Source organism: Leptodactylus fuscus, chromosome 6 (genome assembly GCF_031893055.1).
Source record: "Leptodactylus fuscus isolate aLepFus1 chromosome 6, aLepFus1.hap2, whole genome shotgun sequence".
Classification (NCBI taxonomy): domain Eukaryota; kingdom Metazoa; phylum Chordata; class Amphibia; order Anura; family Leptodactylidae; genus Leptodactylus; species Leptodactylus fuscus.
Genome location: NC_134270.1, coordinates 152568437 through 152595797, shown reverse-complemented (window position 1 = coordinate 152595797; position 27361 = coordinate 152568437). Strand labels below are relative to the sequence as shown.

Below are 27361 nucleotides of genomic sequence, written 5' to 3'. Positions count from 1 at the left end.
CTGCAGTACCTGGTCTGGCCACTATACAGAGAACGGAGCTGTCCGCTTCCTGCTGATCAATGGACATGACATCCCATCTTATCTAACCAGACCTATCAATACAGAGACTAATTCACGTTAAATGTAATCTAAGTCATATGATGGATTCTGTAGGGATCTTCTCTACAAAAAATCCCACAAAAGCCAACCACAACACAGACCCTTAAACATGGGCAACAGGAATACACTCACTGACAAAACTAACACCAGGAAAGAGTTGTTGGAATGGAATGAACCTTTCTTGGTGTGACTGTAATAGTGATATATGTAAGTGATCTTATTAGAGTGAGGTTATTGGGGAAAACTGTACAATTGGGCGGAGACTCTAGTACCCTGTTGGGTCACCTCTAGCCTGGATACAAGATGAGATATCATTGGGCATGGAGGCATACAGGTTCTATATGGTATCCTGTGGCACTTTTGCCCACAGATTTAGCAGCAGAGCCCAAAGATCCTACACACTCATTGGTTGCCAAAGTTGGTTTTCCTGTTGATCCTATAAATGTTTGATAGGTGATACATATGAGTTGTTAGTGTCCCTCGTATCATCACTGTGGGTGACCAGCTGTCATATGCGAGGTCTCCCCAGATTATCTCACCAGCAGTTTGGGCAGTTTGCTGCTCTACAGCAAAGGCAGGACTGAAGCGCTCACCACAAGGCCTTCATACTTGATCCCAACCATCATCGAATCCCAAACAGAGCCTGGATCCATTACTAAAGATGATATGGTTGTAGTCCATACTAGACCGGGTTATTGTTCACATCCCACCACAAATGGAGGGTGCCATACACCAAATATTCTTCTGCTAAGAGCCTGGCAATGGTCCAGGCACAGAAAGGAGTGTGTAATGAAGGCGCTACCTGTGTATAGATGGTGGACAAGGAAACGGTTGGAGCTGCTCATGCTTGTCAGTAGCTCAAACCATCCCTTCTACTTTCTTGGCTGTCCAGATCCGGTTTGCCATATCTGCCCCCAACAGTTACTATAACCCAGGTCACACCAGCCTACATGGCAGGCAATTTTTAGAAACGACCACCTTACTTCTCTCAATCCAATAATGTGCCCCCTGTTAACAAGACAACCTGTCTTAGACCACGTCAAACAGACATCTCTAGCAGTCATCAGTCTTTCACCAGGAGGTACACTACCCAAAAGTAGCCTCTGAGAACCTTTTCTTTATAGGACACTTCTATCTGGAAGTGTTTTTTTTTGTCAATGAGTGTATTACCCCAAGAAAACTCCAGAATTGTGTTAGAAACCCTTTTATCTGAATGATACATGCACATGGAGATATAAAGTAACTTCTTTGTTGACTTTCGTACATTGAAGGGTAATGGTTCTCTGCGGCAAGGACACAACCAAGACATTCAGCAGAGAAAACCTATGTGTACCTGTCTGTGGGCCTGGAGACTGTTCACTGTCCTGGTAAATCTGGAAACATGGCTTTCATTGCGCGTTACTGGCCTGGGGGGAGCTTGATGTACAGGGGGATTTTGGAGTAAGGAGTTCTCTTGTCCTTCAGGTTGACTACGCGACGGACTCTTCCCATACCCTCCTGGGATGTCTTCTGCGCCCCTCTTTATTCCCTGTGAGTTCTGAGACACCTGTGGGTTATTTTCTTTGAAATCCTATGAAAAAAAAAGCCAGATGTCATGACGTAGACTTAGAGCGTCTCCATCAGTGCGCCTCCAGCCCCAACGTTCACAAGTGTCTGCAGAACATACAGCAGACCTGGCTGCTCAGCTTTAAGCAAGACCAATAATAATGCAGTGGAGCTCATAAAAGATTAAAACCATAAAAGATATAACAAAACATGTCACAAAGTCACAAAGGAAGAAAAACACTGAAGAGAGAAAGTCTGCATTATGGTAGGCCTGCCAAAACCAATTAAAGGTCTGTAGGGAGGATGCACGAGCTGCAGGAGAGAGCTCAGTGTTATAAGGAGCAGATGAAAGGCAAACAGAACGGGCCGGGTGTGTGTAGATGTGGGATGTCTATTACCAGACCCCTGAAGATCAACCCAGCCCTACAGATAGATAGGTTAGGGTCACCTGAATCATACAGGGGTTTCCCTTTGTGAATCAAGGACTCTGTTGCTGAGATATTGCCGTTTTTGTCAATAAGCAAATTAGCCATTTAGAGCAATGAGGACGTTGTCATTTGTATAATGGGGAAAAAGGTCATATCTCAGCAATGGTGACAGCGATTCACAAGAGGAAGACACCATTCTGGGGTCATATGATGGGTTCTGGTGACATTAACCTATCTATCTGCAGGGCTGAGCTGATATGCCAGGTTCTGATGACCCTAACCCATCTATCGGTGTAGCTGGATTGATATGCCTGGTTCTGGTGACCCTAACCTACCGATCCCCTGATCTGAATGAAGGGGAGGTTGGATAGTCACTGGCAGACATCTCTAGTGGTAACTTATGTCCATGAGAACAATACAACACGCCCAACCTTTTTCTACCCAGACATTAGGGTATTGTTGGGGAATGGGGGAGGAGATACAACGGCCCTATACACATCAGATGGTTCACAGGCTTAACAATTTACATGCAACGTGTCAGTTAAAGAATCAAAGAAGCTTTATTGGCACGTCCGAATAGAGGTCACACGAGAGGCCAGAAGACTAAGACCAGTGCTGGAGGCCAGGGGAGGGGAGTAACACTGTTATGTTTACTCATCTCTCCACTAATTATATAAGAATATCATATTATTGTATTAATGTAGGCTCCATACTGAGATATTATACTGTGGGGAGAACCACTGCTGGATATTATACTGTGTGGGGGGGTCACTATGGGACATTATACTGTATAGGGGGTCATACTTGGCATGAATGGGGGTGGGAATTGCTTTCTCAACATTCTGAGGCCCATGGTACCCTTAATCCTTCTCAGCCTTGGGGCTATGTGTGTGTGGGGGGAATTGGGGTTTGGGGGGAGGGCGGTGGGTATGGCGGGGTAAGGCGGGCGTAGGGTCTATGGATGGATGAATGGGTGGGTGATTTGGGATATAATAGTCTTTGGGTGTCTCATCTTCCCTTCAGTTGGTGGCAGGTGGACACATATTGGGCAGTGATCTCCATGGTCAACTCCTCTTCTCCCAGTAGGATGTAGAGTTTCATCTTCTTATCAAATCAGCTTTCTGGTACCAAAGGGAGTGGTTGGTATGGTGCGGAGGTTGGGTTGAGAAGTGTATGTGTGGGTGGGTGATTACAGGGGGCAGTAATGGGGCGTCCAGGGGTGGATGGCAGATTAGAGTTTCAGACCTCATTCAGACAGACCTGTATTTACCTGTTCCGATTCTAGATGTGGCTCCTGGACTTCCACCACACTGACTACTGGACCAAAAACTTAAGAGGTTACAGATCTTAATGGTTATGTAGGTTCAGTTCAGTTGATCTATGGGAGTCCAGGCATCAGATATTACATACTACGTGTGACCTTCAGACCTTGGCCACTCATTGTGATCATTGGCTGTTGAACTATTGGTTATGTAGAAGAAGGGCCAACACCAGGGTCATGTATGGTCAGAGTAAGCCATCTTAAAATTCCTGAATCTGCCAAGTTTACCTACAGCAGTGTTCCTTACAACTCCCAGCAAACCCTGAAAGGCCGTGGCTGACATAGTATTCTAAGTGTTGTAGTTTTGTAACTTCAGGAGAATCGGAGGTTGCAGACCAGTGAACTAAAGGATTGGCCATGCACTAGTGAGAACAGAGAGGAAGAATGGTCTTGACTGCAATGCAGAAGTACTGGCGCGTTTCTTCAGGATTATCTGACGTTCGCTACATCAGTGTGAGTTGTCGTAGTCTGGTGGGAAGAGGCGGGTGTCAGCTCTAGTGTTTGATGGCAGTCATGTTCCTTCTGAAACATTTAGTATCCAGTTACCTTTTTAGTGGCTGCCAGGGACTGATGGTGTTGTGTGTCAGCGCTCGTGTCTTTGAAGCTTGGCATTTTCTTCAAAGCATCCTTCAACTGGCGGAATTCCTCCATCTGGGCCTAGGAGATGCCAAACCATATAGTAGATGAGCAGGCCATCAGGTGCACGGCAGGTATGGACAGTTTTTTGGAATGCAGAAAGATGGTGTGTTTGCACAATGTACCTAATGTATCAAAACTGTCCAAGCAAGTCAAGGCAAAGCAAGAGAGACTTAGCAAAACTAGTATATATAAAAAATAACTTTCATGGGTCTGTGGATTTGGGAGGACAAACTACCAACTCGGATGCCTCTTTTTCCAGAACCAGACTAAGATTCCTTCATAAATGGCGGACAGCCTTGGTCAGACAGAGGCAAAGGTCCTCTAATTCCGGAATTCCCCGCAGGTACGACCTGCTATCCCTAGTGGAATGTGCTGCAGTGTGAGCCAACCCTCCATGAAGGGAGCTCATTGGGTTTGCCACCCATAAACCACTAATATACTTAGGGGTCTCGTCGGTGATGGGCTGTGACCTCCTCTGGTCTGCCGAATAACCCACGTGACCTCTGAGGCTCAATCACAGGGCTCAGCCATACCTGAGGTCACACGGGAGGCGAGAAGACTAAGACCAGTGCTGGAGGCCAGGGGAGGGGAATAACACTGTTTGTTATGTTTATATTACTCACCTCTCCACTAATTATATAAGAATATAATATTATTTTATTAATGTAGGGGCCATACTGAGACATTATACTGTGGGGAGAACCACTGCTGGACATTATACTGTGTGGGGGGTCACTATGGGACATTACACCGTATAGGGGTCACTAAGTGACATTTTCTGTCACAGCAATACTTAGCATGAATGGGGGTGGGAGTTGGTTTCTCAACATTCTGAGGCCCATGGTACCCTTAATCCTTCTTGGCCTTGGGGCCATTATATCATATTTGGGGAACACCGTGGTGGTCATTATTCTACATGCGGAGGCCATTATATTACATGTGGGAACATTGTGGGGGCCGTTCTACTGAGTGTGAAGGACATTATACTAGTTGCGGGGGCACTGATGGGAACAACTGTACTACACGTGGGGTCATTAAATAATTAACAAAGGCCCCAAATGAAGCCTTATTTTATTAACATATATATGAGATCGCTACTTTGGTGGTATTCTTTTGGGACTATTTCCTCACCAGGGATTCCTTTGCTTAAAAAGGTTGAAAACCACGACTCTCATTCACAAAAAAAAAAAATTGATTCCTATCAGTGTAATGAGTGGCATTAGAGTAATTCTACATATTTACGCTATCTATATTTGCAGATTACCACCCCAATTCCCTCCGAGGTCCGCCCACCAAAGATAAAGTTAGGTTAACAAAGGCAAGTTAGGTCTGCCCTAACTTGCCTTTCTGACAGTCTTTGGCAAGCGCAGTACATGCTACTGGTACAAGCGCCACTTCCAGGTGCGGTGCGATGTCATCGGCCATGCACAGTAGTGCATAGAGCACTTGCCAAAGTCTACCCCAATGTTACAATGTCTGCTGATATCCAACACCATCATAGATCACATGGAAAAGGATCTTCTGTACCTTTAAGAATTTTACAGCAAGTACGTTTTTCTACGGCGCCAAATAAAATGAAGGAAACCCACAGAGAAGTTTCATGGAATAAATGACAAGTTCCCTCCATCAGACTATCACAAGTTACAAAGGACTGGAAAGAACGTCTGCTTGTAAGAGATTGTATTCCACATAGTGGGTGTAAAGCTCTGGGCGTCCTTCGGAACAAGCCTTATAAAGAGAGTGACTAGTAAAACTCAATAGTTGCCCAGCTCACCATCTTTTTGAGGGCTAAATCCCAGTAGCAGTAAGAGATCTACAACCTGAATCTTGCCATAGAACCATCACTCCCAACCTACAACTCCATATCAATATCCGCCATACAGAGGATTTCACCATTGCCTTCTAAGTCTGCTTGGGTTCGGTATTGCTCCCATGGCATTGATCCGTCTTGTAAAGATGGTCCTATAATGGACGAGTAATCGTTCGGGGTTGGCACGTTTACAATGCTGACATCTCTGCAAGTACTTGGCAGTATATGTATATATTGATGAAGTGACTATGGTGGTGACCTATACATGTATTGGTGCCATTGGTACGTAATGGAAGATTTATCAAATTTGACAGAGACTACAACGAAGCAGTACATTTTTATTTTCCCACATAGTAAATCTGTTATGGCCAACATAAAGCCCAAGACACCAATGAATCGCGACCAAAAGCCACCTGAGATACAGTCAAGGCACAAAAGTGGTCCTGAATTGAGTGCAATACCAATTTTGATAATAGGTGACCTATAATTCACTACCGCTGCTGCCTACAGGAAGGCAGGAAACTTGTAGTCAGTTTGTTGCTCATCGGCAAGTGTCATATGGATCCCAACTTGGCTCTATAGTCTCCAGAGGAGTTCCCAAACACAGGGACGGAAACATGTTGGAACTTATTTATCATTGGACGTAATTTATTGAACCAATTAGGGTCATCATAAGGAGGTATTGTGGGGTCAGGTTCTGGATGGGATGGTAACTAGAGATGAGTGAGTAGTATTCGATCGAATCCTACGGTATTCAAAATACTCGTACTCGGTCGAATACTACTCACTCAACTCTAATGGTAACCAACCCGGAAGGTTAGGCATTTACAGCACTATAGCCAATGGACTAGAGTAGATTAATACAGGATAGTATTATGTCCCTTTGTACCCTTTAGACCACGGTTGAGGAGACCTTTTGTAGATCTTTACAACTGAATTGAGCCCGTGTACAAGGACAAGCATGGCATAACTGGAATGGACCCCAACCTACCTCCACATACATTGGAATAGGTAAGATTACATCATGTACACGATACATTTCAATGGTGGAGGTATCGTGCTTGTCTTACATTGCAGTCCACCCACATTTCTGATTTGAAAATTCTTCCCTCCAGACCATGCTTTTTCTTTTGTATATCCATGCCTGATGAAGGGTTGATCCCAAAATGTTGCTGTAATTTAACATCAAAAAAAGATTGTCCAAATAGTCCATACATTCCTATCGAATGCAATAGGATTAAAATCTAACCCATTATAACCCAAAGCTGAAGGATTGGACAACATTGTCATGACGTCATGTTGGCAGAGGTGGAATCATTGCCAGCCGGCCAACAGAAGTTACTATTGGAATATCGGAAGGTCACTTGTATATACTCTAGCCCCATGTGTCAGAGCTGACTGTACATGAGTTATATGGAGAGGGGGGATGCCAGCTGACTGCGGGAGATAAATGAAATCCATTTACAAACCTTGCAGCCCTGTAAATAATGCATGGAGAATACATCTTGTACAATAGGTATGTGAGAAGAGTATAGATATAGCACAGGATCAATACTAATACATATGTAGCAGTATACAGCCTGCAAAATACAACACAAAGGAGTGGATATACTGCACTATGCGCAAGACGGGGGGCACAAGGGAAATATAACAATAATGTATGGGGGCAACAATGCACGAAGGTTCAGATAATGGCACCTTGGCCATGCATATGGGAACAGGAAAGCCTTGTATGGCACGGTCAGTCTACATGAAACAACTGGAAAGGATGGGACCCCCAATTGTAGGGGCCGCACACAACATTGGAGACCAAAGTATTTCTATGATGTTCTTTAATATTAAGAATTTTAAGTAGGTCATGATGCTTCTTTTTTTCCAGCTAGAGGAACAAACGGATATATATATATATATATATATATATATATATATATATATATATATATATATACACACTGTGTATATACAGTCCTATGAAAAAGTTTGGGCACCCCTATTAATCTTAATCATTTTTAGTTCTAAATATTTTGGTGTTTGCAGCAGCCATTTCAGTTTGATAAATCTAATAACTGATGGACACAGTAATATTTCAGGATTGAAATGAGGTTTATTGTACTAACAGAAAATGTGCAATATGCATTAAACCAAAATTTGACCGGTGCAAAAATATGGGCACCTCAACAGAAAAGTGACATTAATATTTAGTAGATCCTCCTTTTGCAAAGATAACAGCCTCTAGTCGCTTCCTGTAACTTTTAATCAGTTCCTGGATCCTGGATGAAGGGATTTTGGACCATTTCTTTCTACAAAACAATTCAAGTTCAGTTAAGTTAGATGGTCGCCAAGCATGGACAGCCCGCTCTCAAATGATCTGAAAACAAAGATTGTTCAACATAGTTGTTCAGGGGAAGGATACAAAACGTTGTCTCAGAGATTTAACCTGTCAGTTTCCACTGTGAGGAACATAGTAAGGAAATGGAAGACCACAGGGACAGTTCTTGTTAAGCCCAGAAGTGGCAGGCCAAGAAAAATATCAGAAAGGCAGAGAAGAAGAATGGTGAGAACAGTGAAGGACAATCCACAGACCACCTCCAAAGAGCTGCAGCATCATCTTGCTGCAGATGGTGTCACTGTGCATCGGTCAACAATACAGCGCACTTTGCACAAATAGAAGCTGTATGGGAGAGTGATGAGAAAGAAGCCGTTTCTGCACGTACGCCACAAATAGAGTTGCCTGAGGTATGAAAAAGCACATTTGAAGAAGCCAACTTCATTTTGGAAACAAAGATTGAGTTGTTTGGTTATAAAAAAAAGGCGTTATGCATGGCGTCCAAAAAGAAACAGCATTCCAAGAAAAACACATGCTACCCACTGTAAAATTTGGTGGAGGTTCCATCATGCTTTGGGGCTGTGTGGCCAATGCCGGCACCGGGAATCTTGTTAAAGTTGAGGGTCGCATGGATTCCACTCAGTATCAGCAGATTCTTGAGAATAATGTTCAAGAATCAGTGACGAAGTTGAAGTTACGCCGGGGATGGATATTTCAGCAAGACAATGATCCAAAACACCGCTCCAAATCCTCAGGCATTCATGCAGAGGAACAATTACAATGTTCTGGAATGGCCATCCCAGTCCCCAGACCTGAATATCATTGAACATCTGTGGGATGATTTGAAGCGGGCTGTCCATGCTCGGCGACCATCAAACTTAACTGAACTTGAATTGTTTGTCCAAAATACCTTTATCCAGGATCCAGGAACTGATTAAAAGCTACAGGAAGCGACTAGAGGCTGTTATCTTTGCAAAAGGAGGATCTACTAAATATTAATGTCACTTTTCTGTTGAGGTGCCCATACTTTTGCACCGGTCAAATTTTGGTTTAATGCATATTGCGCATTTTCTGTTAGTACAATAAACCTCATTTCAATCCTGAAATATTACTGTGTCCATCAGTTATTAGATATATCAAACTGAAATGGCTGTTATAAACACCAAAATATTTAGAACTAAAAATGATTAAGATTAATAGGGGTGCCCAAACTTTTTCATAGGACTGTATATATATATATATATATATATATATATATATATATATATATATATTATTATTTTTTTAAGAGATTTTTGAGGCATAATCCCTGTGTGAATATACCTTTAGAGTGGACATTCCTCATTCATGGACAATACTAAATCTAAATGTTACAGGTAAAAGAGAGAGAATCTTGCCCACTCTGTCAGTCTACAGGATGTTCTACATACCACAGAAACAACAGCCTTGTAGAAGGGAATACAAGGGTTAATTGTCAGCTACGTTGTATTTCCGGTGACTGAATAAATGAGGGGTGGGTATCTGTCAGGATGAGGCTTATGTGGTTTTGTGGCCGGATGCAGACAGGGCACAGGGGAGAGGCTCCTGCTGCAGTCACTTGAATCACAGGCAGACCGGATAGTGGGAAGGAAGGAAGGAGTAATCTCAGTTTTACTTCCATTGTCAAAACAGGGTGAAATAGCGAATACCCTATACCCCTTGAATAGACATATAGGGGAATATACTAGAACTGGTGTTTTGTTTGCCAGTCTTAAACCAAGTTACTTTGGAGTAAAATATACAAGACTTTATTAAGAGGCCCGTGAAGATAGGCCATAAAAAATTTCAACCGAAATAACCCCTTTAAAGGGAAGACAAATGCGAATGTGAGATTTCTTATGGCATTTCCTCCCTAGTACATCAGTATATCAGGAATCTGAGGAATCAGCGAGGAGAGCAGCTCCCGCCACAAGAATGCAAACAGTGCCTGCCGCTGAAGCCAAGACGGCGGAGATCAGGTCTTAAGAAGTATGGGATGGGTGTGAATTGAAATAGACTCTTGTGTGTGGAATTTTATCAGAACTTTATTCTTTTAGGTCCTTCCTAGAAGTAACTTCCCAAAATAACTCCAGTCCTTGAGATAAGGAGATAATTCTATGTTATCATATCCGAGTGACTCTCATGGTTTCCTTTAATGGGATATTTTTCTGTATTTTATATAGTGTTCCAACACTTCCTCTATTAATCTCCTCCTTTTCTTTGATTATTGTGTTACATATTGCCTTAAAGGGGTATTCCCACGTCGCATACTCACCAGTCTTCACTGCTGTAAAATCTTCTTTCTTCCTGGTTTCTTGCGTCATTTGGTGGGCGGGGTTTCACACGCAACCTGCAGTTTAGCTCCACCCCAAATTAGCATGTAGCTCTGCCCACCACATAGCGTGATCCTATGGGGCAGCTGAAGGGCCTGTGATGTCATCAAAGGTCCTCAAACAACACTATATTGGACTATGAAGTACAGGCAGAAGCAATTCCATTCTGTGTTACATACAGAGACTGCCTGTCTCTGCCATAATGAACACAATTGTATTAGCTAGCCTGATAACTGAGAGAACAGAAGGCGAGTTCAGAAAAGAAAGCAACTCCTCTCCCCTATCTGAGAGCAGGAAGCTAGGTCACGTGGTGCAGACACAGGAATAGCTAGAAACACAGGCTCGCTCCCTGCACTTAGCCCCTCCTCCCTCCCCCCTGAGAGCAGGCAACTACATCACTTGACTTTTGAGCAGATAAGTCAGGGCTGTGTCAACAATGAATTGAATAAAGTAAGATAGTGGACAAACAAAGCAGTTTTGCTGAAGCAGTGTATTTAGGAAAAGTCTTAAATCCACATTAACAAGCAGTATAGATAGGATCCTTGTGATAGGACAACCCCTTTAAAACTAAGAAATATACAAAGAAAATATATCTGTATCAGAGGAGGTCCAGCATGCCCCCTCCTCCTCCTCACAGTAATATACCAAGCTGTAAGACAACTGGCTGCAGCAGGAGCCTCTCCCACTGGCACTGTCAGCAGAAAGAAAACCTCAACCACTCTGCAGTCAAAAGGAAAATTAAAGGGAGTGTCCTGATCAACCCAGCCTTGGAGACAGATATATTAGGGTCACCTGAATCAAGAGATTTTTTTTCCCCTAAATCGCTACCTACATTGCCATAGTTTTTATCAATATGCAACTGAGCTCTTTGGAGGCGTGAGGGCGTTGTCCTTTACCTTTCTAAAGCAAAAGAAAAAACAAAAAACAATATCTAAGCAACGGAGGCGCTATTTCACAAAAGGAAAAAAAATTAAAAAAAAATACAATTTGATTCAAGTTACCCTAAACTGCTGGGCTGGTAACTGACTTTAAATTTACTTCAATCTAGCCCAGATCCTGAAAGTTCAGAACCTTTGATAACTGGTCATGTGATCTGCACTTGTCACCCAACTCCCTTCTCCCCTGTATAACATGTTGTAGGCCAGGATTGCTCACATTTTGTCAGCATGTGAGCTACTTCTTTAAATGATCAAGCCCTAAGATCGACTACCCACTTCTTGTGGGTGGGACCGGGGCGTGTCTCTGGGTGGGGCCGGACTGGCCTGTGGATGGGCGGGGTGTGTCTCTGGGCTGGGCCAGGCGGATCTTGAGAGGTGGCCGCCCAGGCATCCCCGCTGTCTGTTTCTTCACAGCGCAGGCTGAGAGTTATCTCTGGACACTAGTGTCCGTAGTTGACTCTCAGCCTGCACTGTGAAGGAGCAGCACCCCGGCCCCCTCCATCCCAAAGAGCGGCCTGCAAGTGCTTGTTCACAGCGCACAGCTGTGTCATCTCTGAGATAACTCTCAGCCTGCGCTGTGAAGAAGCAGACAGCGGGGATGCCTGGCTGCATCCCGCGATCGACCCATACGTCCATTGCGATCGACCGGTAGATCGCGATCAACGTATTGGGCACCCCTGTTGTAGGTGATGGCATGCTCACTCATTCTAATAGCAAACTTAGGGGAGGTTCACAATAACATTATGAAGGTCCGTTGCTCTCATCCATCACGGGACAAGAGCAACAGACTATAACAGCAATAGATTGATGGATGCAGACATAGCCCTCAACTCTGCCTGCATCTGTTCCCGTTGACTCTAATGTAAGTAACATGACAGAAGATCTTGGTGTCATATGTAAGTAGAGATCCTCCACCAGAAGCAACGTTCTATGTTTTATAACATATCTCAGCTTCCCGATCTTATACTAGGGCCCGTACCCTATACACACACATTCCAATCACAATACAATGACGGGAAAGAGAATAAAGAAGTGTAGGATTCCAAAGAAAATTTCTGAATAAATTATATTAAAAAATTTACTAACACCACAAAACGCTGCCAAAAAAATTAAAAGTTGTTAGAAAGTTTAGTTACACTTTAAGTAGAGCGTTATGGGATAAGCAGACAATGTCATTGCATTTAGTCTTCGAGGCTAATGGTGCATTTCTCAGAGAACCCCAGAGAACTCGCTTATCTAATAGAACTTCTCATTATACTACTGAATGAGGTCATTTACATACGAGGCGACTACTTTACCATAGAAATAGTCTAGAATACAAATTTAAAGGGGTCTGTCAATTTTTGCTTATTCTACATTAAACAAAATGATCTCATAATATGGGGGGGTCCCAGTGCGGTTATGGTAGGGTCTAACTGTTTGCACAGTCAGATAAAGTTTTTGGAACCAAAAACTAGGAGTGGATTGATAAGACGAGAAGTAGCATCTGCTCTCTATACGTTCAGGAAGGGTGCACAAATTATCAGAGGGTGAGCACAGAAGCGCTGGCCACATCCACCCCAGATCCAGGTGGGCAGAGTTTCAGAATGAGTCTGATTTGCAGTACCAAGTACAGCCTCTATGTAATGTGTGGCGCTGTGCTTTGTTTTAAATGAAGAGGCTGCAACACTGGACAGTCTCTTCAAGCAGCAGGTCTGTACAGGTCCTGGACATGAGACTACCACCGAACAGATAGTGACGATCTATCCTAAGAGGAGGTCATCAATATGGAACTTTGGAAAACCCCTTTAAAAATACGGTACAAACCTTTGTGTTTAGCATGGAAGAACCAGAGAGTCATGACTAAATATAGGGCATTTTAGTAATACTCCCCTAGTTGGACATCAGGGGTGTAGCTGTCAGGGGTACAGGGGTACATTTTGTAACAATTGCCAGGTGCCATTTATAATACTAGTGTTCTCTTAGGCCAAGTTCACATAACATAATTTGGAGAGGAACTTGAAGTGGTCTTCCGACTCATGATTCCTCTCTAGAGATGAGCGAGGGAGTATTCGATCGAATCCCTCGCTCCCATAGGAATGTGTGCAAGCGTCCGAACACCAAGGGGTTAAGCGCATTGAATATTCACTGCGCTTAACCCCTTGGTGTTTGGCCGCTAAGGGCTCGTTCACATCTGCGTTGCCCTCTCCGTACTTGAGGTTTCCGTTTCCTGCCTAAAACAGAGGCAGGAGACGGAAACCTGCAGGAGACTTTCTCACCCATTCATTTGAATGGGTGAGAAAGCTGTCCGGCCGTGAGCGGCGGTGAGCGTTTTGCGCTCTCCGCCGCGAAACCGGGTTTTATAATCCGGACACAGAGTCGGACATGCAGTACTCTGTGTCCGGATAAAAAAATCCGGTTTCGCGGCAGAGAGCCTAAAACGCTCACCGCCGCTCACGGCAGGACCCGGTCTATGGTTTCCGTCTTCTGGCGTGCAGAAGACGGAAACCATAGAACGGAGACCTTGAACGCAGGTGTGAACCTAGCGTTACACGCATTCCTATGGGAGTGAGGGATTCCATCGAATACTACTCGCTCATCTCTATTCCTCTCCAAATTCCAGCCATGTGAAACTGCGGTAGAAAGCCAAAGTAAAGCTTTGACTTTCTTCCGCAGATTTGCTCGCTGATTAACCTCGGGCATAATCAGTGCGAGCTCCATGCTCCGGGTTCAGTGGCAGAAACCATGGCAAGATCGAGCAGGAAACTTCTTTTAGGGTTCATCACAGTCTCCCTTTAAGGACAATGGATGGCAAATTCCAGCCAGAATTAGGAGCCAATTTTGAGGCAGAATCAGCCATAAAGTCAGGTCTTTGGACACCCCCTCAGTTCCCAACAGCTACTGGCACCTCTGTACCCCTCTATGCCACCCAAGACGCAAGAGTCAGACTGAGAAAATTCTAAGATTTACTTGTTAACCCCGTTCCCTTAATGTCATCATGCCAGATATATTGAACCTGCTAAACAGAACCTTAAATTAAGAGTCGGCAATTGCTTCAGGTCCCCGAGAAGCGGAAAAATGTCAAATTATTATGCAAATGTCCTTCCAGCTTCCTAATTAAATCGCATGTTGTGTAAAGCATCAGTGGCGAGCCGGCCTGGTACCAGCAATTCATTTACTTAAATGGCTCCTAGACAATCGATAGCCACAACGCTGAATGGAGAATTGATTTACTCCATCCTCGTGACCACAGAGAAGGTAAAAGGTCCACAGGTCCGGAGAGGGGAGGCCATTTGTGGTGTAGGCAGGACATTATATGGCTGAGGACACATTTCCTATTAATTCATGAGAAACCAAGGCCCTAAGAGGGGAGTCATTTTAGTGTAAGCACCCACCTGACCGAGGTTGCCTTGATGGGGCAGATGGGCTAACAATTACAATTTGATCAAAATGTTAAAAGTACCAAGAACCTCATTTCCATGTATCCTTATACACAGTAGGTTTTAGCAGTAATGCTCGGGGTGCCGTTGCAGCCTTGTGTGTTAACACAGAAGGTAAAGTATCCGCTTCAAGCTAGATTAACAGCAATAACATTCTACAATACATAAAGTAAATTTCATTTTACCAATCTCAGAGTTGGTGACTATTAGAGGTGGTAACTGGATGTCCTTTCTAAAGGCCTAGGATAAGGGAGGGAAGCAGTAAATCCACTTTAAAGAGGACAACAAAGCCCAATTAAATACATCATCATTCTGATCATTTTGGCGTTTTGTTTATCCAAATCTGTTCAGCCACTCCAAAGATATAAGCCCTATTAGGATTGATGTAAATAAAAATATACTAGCGGAGTGGGCGGTGATACTACATGACAGAGTAACTCGCCTGTAGGGAAGCCACAAGGATACTGCCAACTTGGCTTGTATACTCTAATATGCATCAACACTAACAGGGCCTATATCTTTAGAATAGCTTAACAGATTTGGATACACAAAACAACAAAATACATCAAATGATGTATATAATGGGGCTTTACAGACCTACTGACAGGCTAAAGGGGATCAAGACATCTCTTCTGACATGTTCGTTTTCGTAAATATTTGTATTTGAGATTCCGAAAACTCTCAGCTATTCATCTAATTTCTTCTGGATATGCGTTACTAAACTGGGTGTTACCATTCTCTGCAAGAGGGTGTGTTCCTACACAATCTAGTACCATCTGGTCAATGGTAACAATGTCACAGTATGCAGGGACATACCCCAATGACAAAGAAAATGGTAACGCCCATCTGTCAATTTACTCACACATTTCCAGGAAGAATAACATAGGAACAGCACAATGCAGATTTCTAAATGTTATTTTATGTATTTGCAAAGGAGACATCACAGAAGTCTGATCCCCTTTACCATCATTGCCAGGAACCGTAAGCAATGGAGATGAGCGAGTAGTATTCGATCGAGTAGGTATTTGATAGAATACTACGGTATTCGAAATATTCGTACTCGATCGAATACTACTAGCTATTCGCAGTAAATATTCGATTCAGAGCCAGCGTTGATTGGCCGAATGCTATACAGTGTATAGCATTTGGCAAATCAACGCTGAATCTGCAGCAACTCGTCCTTGCTAGTCAGGAGAGCTGGCAGCTTGCTGTTACGAGCGAGCTTACTTTTTCTCATAGGAATGAATAGACCAGCGTTGATTGGCCAGTGTACAGCATTCAGCCAATCAACGCTGGTCCTGCCAGAGGCTCGTCTGTGAGGAGGCGGAGTCTAAGATAGGACCACAGCAGTCTCCATTGTGGTCCGATTTTAGACTCCGCCTCCCTGACTAGCCTATGGCAGAACCAGCGTTGTTTGGCCGAATGCTGTACACTAGCCAATCAACGCTGGTCGATTCATTCCTATGAGAAAAAGTAAGCTCCCCTGTAACAGCAAGCTGCCAGCTCTCTTCCGACGAGCAAGGAGGAGCCTGCAGCAAATCAACGCTGGTTCTGCAGCAGGCTCATCCTTGCTATTCGGGAGAGCTGGCAGCTTGCTGTTATGAGGGAGCTTACTTTTTATCAGCGCAACTGCAAGCGCTGTGCAGTTAAAGCACACGGACTCCATGGACTATAATGGGGTCCGTGCACTTTAACTGCACAACGCTCCTCCTAAACAATCTCCTCCTGCTATTCGTGGACTTGGTGACTCTCCTTTAGTCGAATAGTGATTTCTCCCGAAACGAGCATTTTTGCCCATAGACTATAATGGTATTCGATATTCGATCGAGTAGTCGAATATTGAGGCTGTACTTGAAACAAATATCGAATCTTTCACTGTTCGCTCATCTCTAGTAAGCAATACTTGAAAAATTAATTTTTGTTTCTACCGCACGGATATCTCCGGCATACGCAATATTTATTCAGAGGCATGCGCCTCTTCAAAAATTGTGCAAAGCTCATGCTGGAGAAGGAGCCGATCAAACTTGACAGAGAAGCTAATGTGAATAAGAATCAACTTTGCTAAAGAACAGGAGTTGGTTTAGGGTTAACCCTCTGCACTGCACCCTGTATGAGGGCTGGTTTAGCTGCATTCCCGCAGTAGAGAACACAGATTATGGGTTACATACCATGGACATAATGAAAACTAGAATATTTAGCAAGTTGGGTGTAGAAACTGCTCTGTAATATTTTCGCTGCTCTCGGTCCTACAGATTATAGACTATAGTAGACTATAAATGTCTACTGGAAGAAATGGCGCCCAGTTATTTTAGTGGGGGCTAGGCCTTCAAAAACTAGTAGCTGATCCATCAGGTGACCTTTAGAATCTGTGAGTATATGACGAGTCCCACCATCCCATACTAGAGAGCGAAGCTTGACCCTTGTGCCTCTATATGAGCAAAACTTGACCCTTGTGCCTCTATAGGAAGTGATCCTTCAGCTCTTCATGGGTGGGGTTACCTGTGCACCGAGGAGCTGCGAGTGAACATCCTGGTGAGCCCTTCTGAGTAACTTGCTCTCCTCACGCAGTTTTAATATGGTATCTGCAAATTAAAAAAAAAATAAAAAAAAAATACAGGAATAAATATAAGAAACGTCACCTAAGTTGAAAGGAAAAATAATAAAATATTAATGGAGAGAGAAGAGGGAGATTCCATATCAAAGAGTTTCTGCAGCAGTTGGAATGTTTATTCTAAATAACATAGCATTTGTTGTTTTATAATACGACACGTAGGTGATTTTACTGGACTCGCTGCCTCTTTGGAGCAAGAACGCCATTGCTGCTTACCTCCTTGGAGCAATGGAAACACAAAAAACGGCCGCGTGCATACACAGTCAGCTCTGCCCAATGGCAGGGCCGACTACGTAAGCATCGAAGCTTGAACCCAGGAAGAAAACGACCTTGAACGTCGGAAGACGACGCAGGGAGAGGCTGTTCCAGACAAAGATGGAGGTGGCGCTGGAGATTTCTCTCGAAGCATTGGGGATGCCTCCAGTGCTGCGAGATAACTCATTTGCATACCGAAGAAAACACAGATTACTACCGAACGGCAGCGCCGAGAAGACATCTAAAGGTAGGAGAAGAATAGGCTATTCCTACATGTTAGTCAGAAAAAAGGATATCCAATGATAGGATACCTTTAACAACACTCAAATTTGGTCCCAACCTCCCTGCTTACATAGGTCTAACTCCAGAGGCCAGCAGGGATCCAGCTTTCCAAGGTGGAGATAGCCCAATTCATGCCCCAACTTGTCCAGATGTGGATGAATTAGTTCATCTCCGACCTCAGGGAGTAGGAGAACAGCGGGCACCCTGGCAGGTAGGGGGATAGCTAAGCTAGGCTCTTCACCTTACAAGAGAAACGTGTCACACTGTGGAAGCCAGCGAACAAGCTAAACTTCCTGAAAAAACAAAGGACTCTAAGTATAAGGTTCTTTTTTCTTTTCTCCTTCTATTTTTTTTTTTAAGATATGCCTGCTTGCCGTCATGTTTGTCTGATTTATTATACATACATATATATATATATATATATATATATATATATATATATATATATATATCTCACTGAACCCTTTGGGTACTAAACTGTTAAATTTCATGGTGTGTGTGCGCTTTATATTTGAAGATTAGGAGGGACACGTGCATATGTAAGTGAGGTTTCTGCTGAACCTGGCAAGTCAATGGTGGTGGCAGCGTTTATTTGGGGTGAATGAACTGTATATTTGCAGCTTGAGTGAAGGGAGACTTGACCCTTGATAGTCGCACCCACATCACATACTACCACGGTCTGTAAGTTACAATAACTTAGCTGTGGGGATGTGACGAAATGCTGGGTTCTGGTGATCAACCCCCTTAATATTTATTAGTAAACTCTTCTGATATTATATAATCTAACAAAACATTCTCATATATGATTGTCATATAATTTCTGAGAAAGACTTCAATGAATGACCATTCAGGGACTCTGTCAAGAATTCCGCTTGAACTACGTGTGGAGAAAATTTCAGGCAGAAACCCAGCGGACTCCATTATAGTCTATGGAGTCCCCAGGTTTCCTCGAGCAACTGCTTTTTAAATGATTTGCGTTTCCATTTTTTTTTGCTCTCCAAGCCAAAGAATGGAAATCCCTCACTAGTGTGAACCTAGCATAACAGTGAAAGTAAATCCATTGTGTTCAGGATAGTAGGGCTAGTAGTAACACTACAACCATAGCAAGTCATAATATATAAAGATGTGGGGTTATTCTGATAATAACTTCGGCGTAGCGTGCACAGGTCACATACACGCGCCATAGTCAGAGACTACCACTCACCTTGCAGACCAGAGATCTCGTTCTCTTTCTCCCTCTGTAGTTGTGTCATTTGCTGACCGTGCAGCTCTACGGTTTTGCGATGTTCTAGTTTTAGGTTGCTGTGTTCCACCTGTAGGTCAGACAGCTGCTTCTTCATTTCGTCGTTCTGATTCTAGCAGAAAAAACATAAGAGACTATTAAGCGCTAAAAAGGTGCTTGCTCAATATCGCCCCCTACCAGGAGGGGTATGACAACCACAAGTAGAACTATTTTTGCTCAGAAAAGTACATGCTTTTGCATATGAATAAGTACTCGCATATTTTCTTACTGTTCATAGTGCCAACCCTCTGTTGCTCCTCCGGGAAATGTAAAAATAAGTTAGAAAATTGGGTGTTACCATTCCGCGTGTCAATGGGCAAGTTAAAAATGTCCAATAATTGCTACAAGTATGAGACAGTGTGGGCCCGATGAAGAGAGGAAAGGTAGCACAAACTGCCAGTTTATTCGTACATTTCCAAGAAGAATAACAGAAAAACGGCACAAAAATAGAAGTCCCGGAACTGTAATTTTCACCAGGAATACGAGTATTTAACAGAGATGAGTGAAGCTGGCCTAATATTAAAAAAAGGAATTTTTTTTTTCAATACAAGTAAAAAAAATAAATAAATCACATTCCACAAACCCACAAGACTGGCCTAGATTGTTCCGTAAATGAATCTTTACAAACATGCTGAATAGCGATGTGCCCGTAGCCGAGCACAATAGGAAGCCAACATAACAAACCTACCAATAAAATATACCATTATGTGGCGGGCAGGGAGGAAACAGCAAGGTATACGCTCATAATAACCTGCTATTTATGCTGCAGCAATGCTCTATTATGGGCCCAGGCCATGCCCGCCACTTTAAGCCTCAAACGTACAGTAAATTACAATGGACCAAGTAGTTACACGGACACGAAAGGAAAATTGCTGCCATTTATAAAAAAGTGGAGAGATAATAGAAGGATCAAACAATTAGAGACCTTAGAAATAGCTGACATTTTACTTCGGATTTAACACTTCAACTTATTTAGACGCTCATATGTTGGGGAGGGGGCGCAAGACTAGTGGTCAATAGCAAGTCATCGTCTGCAAAGTACAGAAAGCGGCCAAAAGAAAGTGTCAGGAGGTCCGGCTTAAGAAAATGGGTTAATGTAATTTTTCCTAGAAACAGCGCCACTCTTGTATAAAGGCTGTATGGGGAATTGCAGGTCAGCCCCAGTTGCTGGACATATAACATGAACAGAATTGGTGTGCTTCTGAAGGAGAAAAATAAAATATAGATCTGTTTGGTAGAAGCGGATGACATTTTAACATGTATCGTGGCGGTGTTGGATTCAGGGAAATAAGAGATAGCGATAGAGAGTAGCGGCCCGCGGAAAAAAAAAGTGGGAAAAACTACGGCAGAAGCGCACTTCGGTTTTTCCCCGTTTCTCTTTGGACTTTCTGCTTCCATTATACCTATAGGGAAAACACCAACATTTCCGTAGGTATAACTGACATGTTGCGATTTCCAAAACCACAACGTTTTTGGAAATCGTAACATTTCCGCTGCGTCTATTTTTCCCACAATGTGTGGATGGGATTCGCTAGACTGTAAAACGCTTTGTTTACGCCACGTGGTGCCCCGGTCTAAAGGAGATTTATATGCGCATCATGGCTGATGACTTGGAGTAAAGTCAATGCATAGCAGCGTAAACCTTCATCTCAGACGCCATTAGTCACATTCAGTGGACTAACCCATCACTACAATGGACTAAGCTGTATCCACAATGGACCAGGACTACAAATTCTTCCATTACTTTCCAGTTTTCTGATGTTCTCCATTAATCTAGATCTAGTCGGAGACAGAAAACCTTCTAGGCCTCAGATAAGAGAAGCCTTATCAGTTCCCATACCAACAATGGTAGAGGAGGATGAGGATGGATTGAGTGACATGAGCGCCGCCGGGTTTTCTGATGACATCAGGGTAACCAGTCATTTTGTTATAGTGTTTACGGTCTGAACATCTTACAAAGCGAACGCCCTTAAGGCCTACACCGAGGCTGACAAGGAAGAATTACAATGGACAAGTCAACGTTATGGTCGTTTCCCCTGTGGTCTTATATCTATAAATGGAGCCGTCTCAATGGGCTGAATAGTATATGAGGGTCTAATGCTCTTTTTCCCAATCTAGTAGAACAGTGGAGTCCGTCCCCAAAGCCTCACAGATACATAGGTTAGGGTCACCTGAATGCAATGGCGGTTTCTCCTTATGAATCGCTGCCTCCATTGCTGCTAAAAGTCCCACCAAAGGTCAATTCTGAGCTTATGGAGGGAGGGGGAGCACAATGTAAAAATAAGTTCGTTACCTTAAGAATCTTGTGTTGTGAGCTAAGAGCCCCATAGCGATTCATAGAATCTTGCTGAAAGAGGAAGAACAAGGGGTTAAAATTGGTTTAATGTAAAGCACTCCGGTAACTATATCCTGTATACATATAGGGTCTTGTGCATCTTTATACTGTATAGTACAAGACTATATAACCTATTATTCGGCTTACTTTGTACAAGAATTTTTGCACAATTTGTTGCCATGAGCTCTCTGCGTGTCTTCTTCCAGAGCTGGGTTTCAATCTTCTAGGCCTCGGGCAGAGCCAACTGCGCATGCCCACAGGCCACAAGAAAATGGCCGCATACACCAGCTTACTGTGTAAGCGGCCACAAGAAAATGGCTGCTTACACAGCTTACTGTGTAAGTGGCCGTTTTTCTTGTAGCCGTGGGCATGCGCAGTCGGCTCTGCCCGAGGCCTAGAAGATTGAAACCCAGGATCGGAAAAAGACACAGGGAGAGGCTGGTTCCTGAAGAAGATGGAGGTGGCACTGGAGAGTTCTCTTGCAGCATTGGGGACCGCCCCCAGTGCTGCAAGAGAACTAATTTGCATACAGACAAAAAAACGGGATTTCTACCGAACGGTGGCGCGGAGAAGACATCTAAAGGTATGAGAAGAATAGCCTTTCTTAAGGCCATTCCTACGTGTGATTGAGAAAAAAAAGTGTGATTTTAATGATAGAATCCCTTTAAATCCACATAAGCTAGCAGTATAGATAGGATCCTTGAGATGGGACAACCCCTTTAAACACTTTACGTTTCCTTCTAGGTGAACTCCTGGAACTCCCAAGGGAATTTTTCCATGGACATAGCCATTTTGTAGACAATTTCAAAAATTCTCAATTTTTTGTAAATATAAAGAATTAAAAATTTTGCAGATTTTTTCTAATCATCTGTTGTGTTGATCGGTTGCCAATGGATATGACCATGAATGCAGGAACTTTCTCTGGTCTGAGACTTGTCAGGATCCCAGCCACGATGTCCTTATTGTGGTCGGGTTATCTTCTCATACATGTAGTGTCTTCCTGATAACTAGCCATGATGTCCTTATTGTGTCCGGGTTATCTTCTCATACATGTAGTGTCCTCCTGATAACTAGCCATGATGTCCTTATTGTGGTCAGGTTATCTTCTCATACATGTAGTGTCCTCCTGATAACCAGCCATGATGTCCTTATTGTGTCCGGGTTATCTTCTCATACATGTAGTGTCCTCCTGATAACTAGCCATGATGTCCTTATTGTGTCCGGGTTATCTTCTCATACATGTAGTGTCCTCCTGATAACCAGCCATGATGTCCTTATTGTGTCCGGGTTATCTTCTCATACATGTAGTGTCCTCCTGATAACCTGTCCACAATAAGGACATCATGGCTGGGTTCTGACAAGTCCAAGACCATAGAAAGTTCCTGCATTCATGATCAACCTATGAAGACAACAGATGTCACCACTAAAAGATGGTAAGAAAAAAAAATTATTTTTATATTTTGAAACAAGTTTTTGGAGAAACTCTTCAAAGATATTTCCATTTACAGGACACGATGATCCAGATGTGTAACCTACAATGTCACAGCCACATCCCCCATCTTCACAGCCTCGGGCACCCTGTACATGTGTGACATCCGCCACACCCCCATACACACTTGTATTGTCTGCAGTGCCCGCAGCGTGCCCCGCCACCATGAGCCGCTTACCTTCTCTTTGTTCAGGGCCTCCTGGGCCTCCAGTTTATAGACTAAATAATCTGTACAGAGGAAACAAACAAAACAGGATGAGTCAGCCTGAATGTCGTGAAAGCCCTGCAACAAAAAACAGTGTGCCTGCCCAGAGAGAACATGTACTACAAAGAGTCTACCAGAGACTTGACCTTCTCGCTTTGCAATTCTGCTGATGTCTTAAGATAACAAATACAAAAATTCACACGTCGGAAACAGCTGCAAAAGCATATATTTATTATGTTAGTCTGAATAATGGCAACCTGTTTCCTGGCTCCATCTGTAAACTTCTTGAGAGGTAACATAAATGTCGAGATAAGACAAGGATCTGCTTTCAATTTCCGAGAAAAAGCGCCACTTTTGTCTGTAGGCCATGCCTGGTATTGCAGTTCAGTCTGTTTTACCTAAAGGGAACTCAGCTGAAATACCAGAGGAGTATGGTTTCTATAAAATAAATATATATATTGCTCCATACTTCTACACACCGTACACTTATTAGCCAAGGCACCAAACACCATGAAACAGCTGACCAGCAAGAGTGCCGAGAAACAGACCCCCACCGATGTGGTATTGATGAGACATCCTAAAGATAGGCCGTCAATATTGTTATCACAGAAAACCTATTAAACTGTTCGCCATGTGAAATTAAGAGACGAGAAGTCGCGAGATTCTGGCTGTGGCTTTATCTCAGAACATTTACTCAGACCTAGATCATAAATACATAGGTGTATGGCCAGCTTAAGACTGACCCCTACCAATATAGGATGTCTAAATCTAGTCATAGACAGTATTTTAATAGCATTGGAAAAGGGGGGGACTGATAAACCCTTGTCCATGCTACAGGCCCTGTAATATACGCATACTTCCAATAAAGTTCTTGGGGTTGTACCAAGTTCTGAAGTCTTCCCCCATCAATAAGAACGGGTATAACGTTATGATCTCCGGTGGGCCCACAGAGAATATATGGAGTGGCAGTGTACAGGCTCGGCCTGCTGCTCCATAGGGACATGAGAAGCCTCATTCTCTGGACTGGTGGGGTTCCCAGAGGTTAGATCCTCACCAGTCATGAAGTTATCCTCCAACGATCTAGTTGTCCTCACTGGTGGCTACATTCGGAGTATTATGTTGTGTGGTGGTGCCACTCAACATGACACCAGGGGTATTGGGAGTGCAGAGACAGCAGTAGTGCCCGAATCTTAGAAGGCCCAAAAAGCATCTTTGTCCCTTAGGCCGACACCAGTATTCTAGTTGTCACATAGCGGGAGGAGACCGCGTTACAGGTTTCGCTTAGTGGCCCAGAAGCTTCAGGTTATAGCTCTGCATCTTTACACATTACTGTAAGACAGGATAAATCTGCCAAGTTGGAGAGAAGCAGCTTGTGTGATCGAGAACAAGGGGTCACGCATGGGGTGGGAGTATATTTTGGTTGCCAGAAGATAAAACAAAACCTGCTGTTCTACAGATGGTAAAGCCAAGAGGCACGATACTGACCTTCTTTTGTCTTCTTGTGCTCACTCTTCTCCTTCTGTAAAGAACGCTCGAGCCTCGACCGATGCTCGTACACCACTTGGGACCAAGAAAACAAAGGAAATGTTATATTGGGAGAATATACCCCATGATACACTATACCACCCCCTCTAAAGTATCATAGATCTAACAGGTAGATGGGCAAAGAGTAAACTTAAGTAAAGCAACAAATATAGCATTTTATCTCTATGTATGGGTCAATCCCAAATTTTTACACTCTTCCCATATAGCAATTTTTCTAGCGTGGCTCCTCCAATTGCCAGCCCACGATTTTCTGGAAAATCTCCACCAGGTTCTCAGACTAGTCTATATGCCCAGTGTAATGGTAGTCAAACACTCCCTCTATTGCTTGGCTGGCCCATCTGATATTCGGGAAGCAACAGAACTCAAAATGGCCATATAGAATATTAAAAGGAGTCTGGTATCCTATATAGAAGATCAAAGCTCACAGCTCCATGTCTAAAGTTACAAAACATCATGGACAGTTCTGAAAAAGTTAAAATTGATGGCGTGTGTAGTCAGAGATCATATGATAAGAGTTCTATCCAGCCATGTCTGATGGTAACGGGTAAATGCTCTGTGCAAATCTGAACCACATGACTACAATTCCAGGAATGATAAATTACTGTCTCTCAAAATAACAGAGCTGAGAGCTAAAAGCCTGCGCTGTAAGAACAATGCACCAAAGAGACACCATTCATATCCTGTGGTTACATCACTGGATGGGGGACCATTATTTTTTCAACTTTGTGATGACGACTCTGGCAGATGCGGGAACAGAATCACAGGATAATGCCAAAAAAGATCTGAAAACGCTGTTCAGACAGGCGAGTGGAATGACCAATATAAGTGCAAGGCAGGAACGTAGCAGGCAATAGTTGGAAAAAGTCTCACGTGAAACCACATATGGAACCAGAAGGCGTCGGTGCATTGCAATATAAGCAAGTCATCTATTAGCCAATGACTCCTTTCTATTATGGAACGTGGTCTTTGTTTAAAGGGTTAAATCTGTCACTTTTTTGGTGTCCACAACAGCTTGGAGGCATCATGTACAGAAATATCACACATAGGCTACTGGCGAATCACCCCATAAAATACAAACCCCAAAGTCATCACCAGATGGGGCAGTCATCCCCTGGACATTTGGAGTCCAATATGGTGTCAGAACCTGGGCATGCTTGAGAATTCTATGACTATTAGGGGAGGGGGGTTGGGTGAGAGTACATTATGGTGGAGATTTACAGCTTAAGAATCAGGAAAAATCACCACCCATTGGAGCCTGTAGGCCAAGCCACTAAACCACAAACTCATACTCTTATGGTCTTCCTCAGCTTGACTCCGACTCATAAATAACACCCTCCTCCACCCAGCCTAAATTTAGAATATCAATATTTGTAGAATATAATTTAAAAAGTATCATTTACCAAAGTTGGGGTCGGTAACTTCCCCCCCAAAATTGGTCCCAACTCCAACTTCACAGCCCAAATCAGCTGTGGATTCTAACAGAAGGGTGGGAAGATGAGAGCAACAGACCCGGCTATGATGCCATACACCGTATATAGGCTGGGGTTGTATTTGGATTAAATGCTCTTTTTATAGTATTAGTGGACATAACCGATACAGAAATAGGTCAATGAAAGCCCATCCATCTATCAATAGAAAGAAAAACTCAACATTTTAGGATGAATCTATGTACAGGAACAACACCAAGGGAAAACATTTGGGATACTGTCAGTAGTGTATGGAATATGGCACAGTGGGCACATAGGCTCAATAACGTGGACTTTTACAAGGTGAGATCTAAAAATTGTAAGAGCTTCTCCAATGTTCGAACAAAACGTTTACAGGTGTCCAGCACTTCCCTTCTAACTAACCAAGCGTACAGCTGTAACATCGGACCACATAGGAAGTTGTGTAACACGAATCTGCCAGAAAAACATATTTCCTGCTGACCCAGGGATAGCTAGAAACATTCATCCTGTACTGGACCTCACACTGGTATTGGAAAGAAGATTAGGATATTGGTAAAGCCATTACGGCTTGTGCTATAGAATTGGGAATGCTCACAAAAGACACGAAAATATTAGAACCCACACGTTCTCACGGGTATGCCATTGTGGTGCATTGCACCAAGAAGATCAACCGTCCCATTATCAAAACCACGACTTCCTTTGTTATCTACATCAGACCAAACGAAGAGCTCTCCGCACAGAGAACTAATGATTATGAGGATGACCATGAGGTCTTCCTCTTTCTCTTCCGTTCCTTAGCTGCCATGGACTCCTAGTATATCTTCTCTTCTCAGCTTATCTGTGTCTACGTCTGTAACATATTACTCTGTATTATCCTGTATCTGTATTACTATGCTGCTGTAACACGCTGAAATTTCCCCAAGGTGGGACTATTAAAGGATTATCTTATCTTATCTTAAAACTGTAAATTGCCAAAGTATGTTTTGGGTGAGGCTACAACTAGTGCTTGGTGAGTTTCCATTGCTTCATGATC

The 27361-nt window shown here is 43.3% G+C and overlaps 1 protein-coding gene across 1 annotated transcript in view; it reads right to left on the bottom strand.

The window, feature by feature from the left end:
- Positions 1-27361, bottom strand: part of LOC142208858 (uncharacterized) — an 82473-nt gene that overhangs the window by 32622 nt on the left and 22490 nt on the right. Inside the window, exons 2-8 of the mRNA XM_075277634.1 lie at positions 24821-24895; positions 23309-23358; positions 21600-21653; positions 19229-19379; positions 17376-17458; positions 3940-4050; positions 1433-1669 (exon numbers count right to left, since the gene is read on the bottom strand). Coding sequence (XP_075133735.1) covers positions 1433-1669; positions 3940-4050; positions 17376-17458; positions 19229-19379; positions 21600-21653; positions 23309-23358; positions 24821-24895 — 761 coding nt within the window. The remainder of the gene's footprint in view (positions 1-1432; positions 1670-3939; positions 4051-17375; positions 17459-19228; positions 19380-21599; positions 21654-23308; positions 23359-24820; positions 24896-27361) is intronic.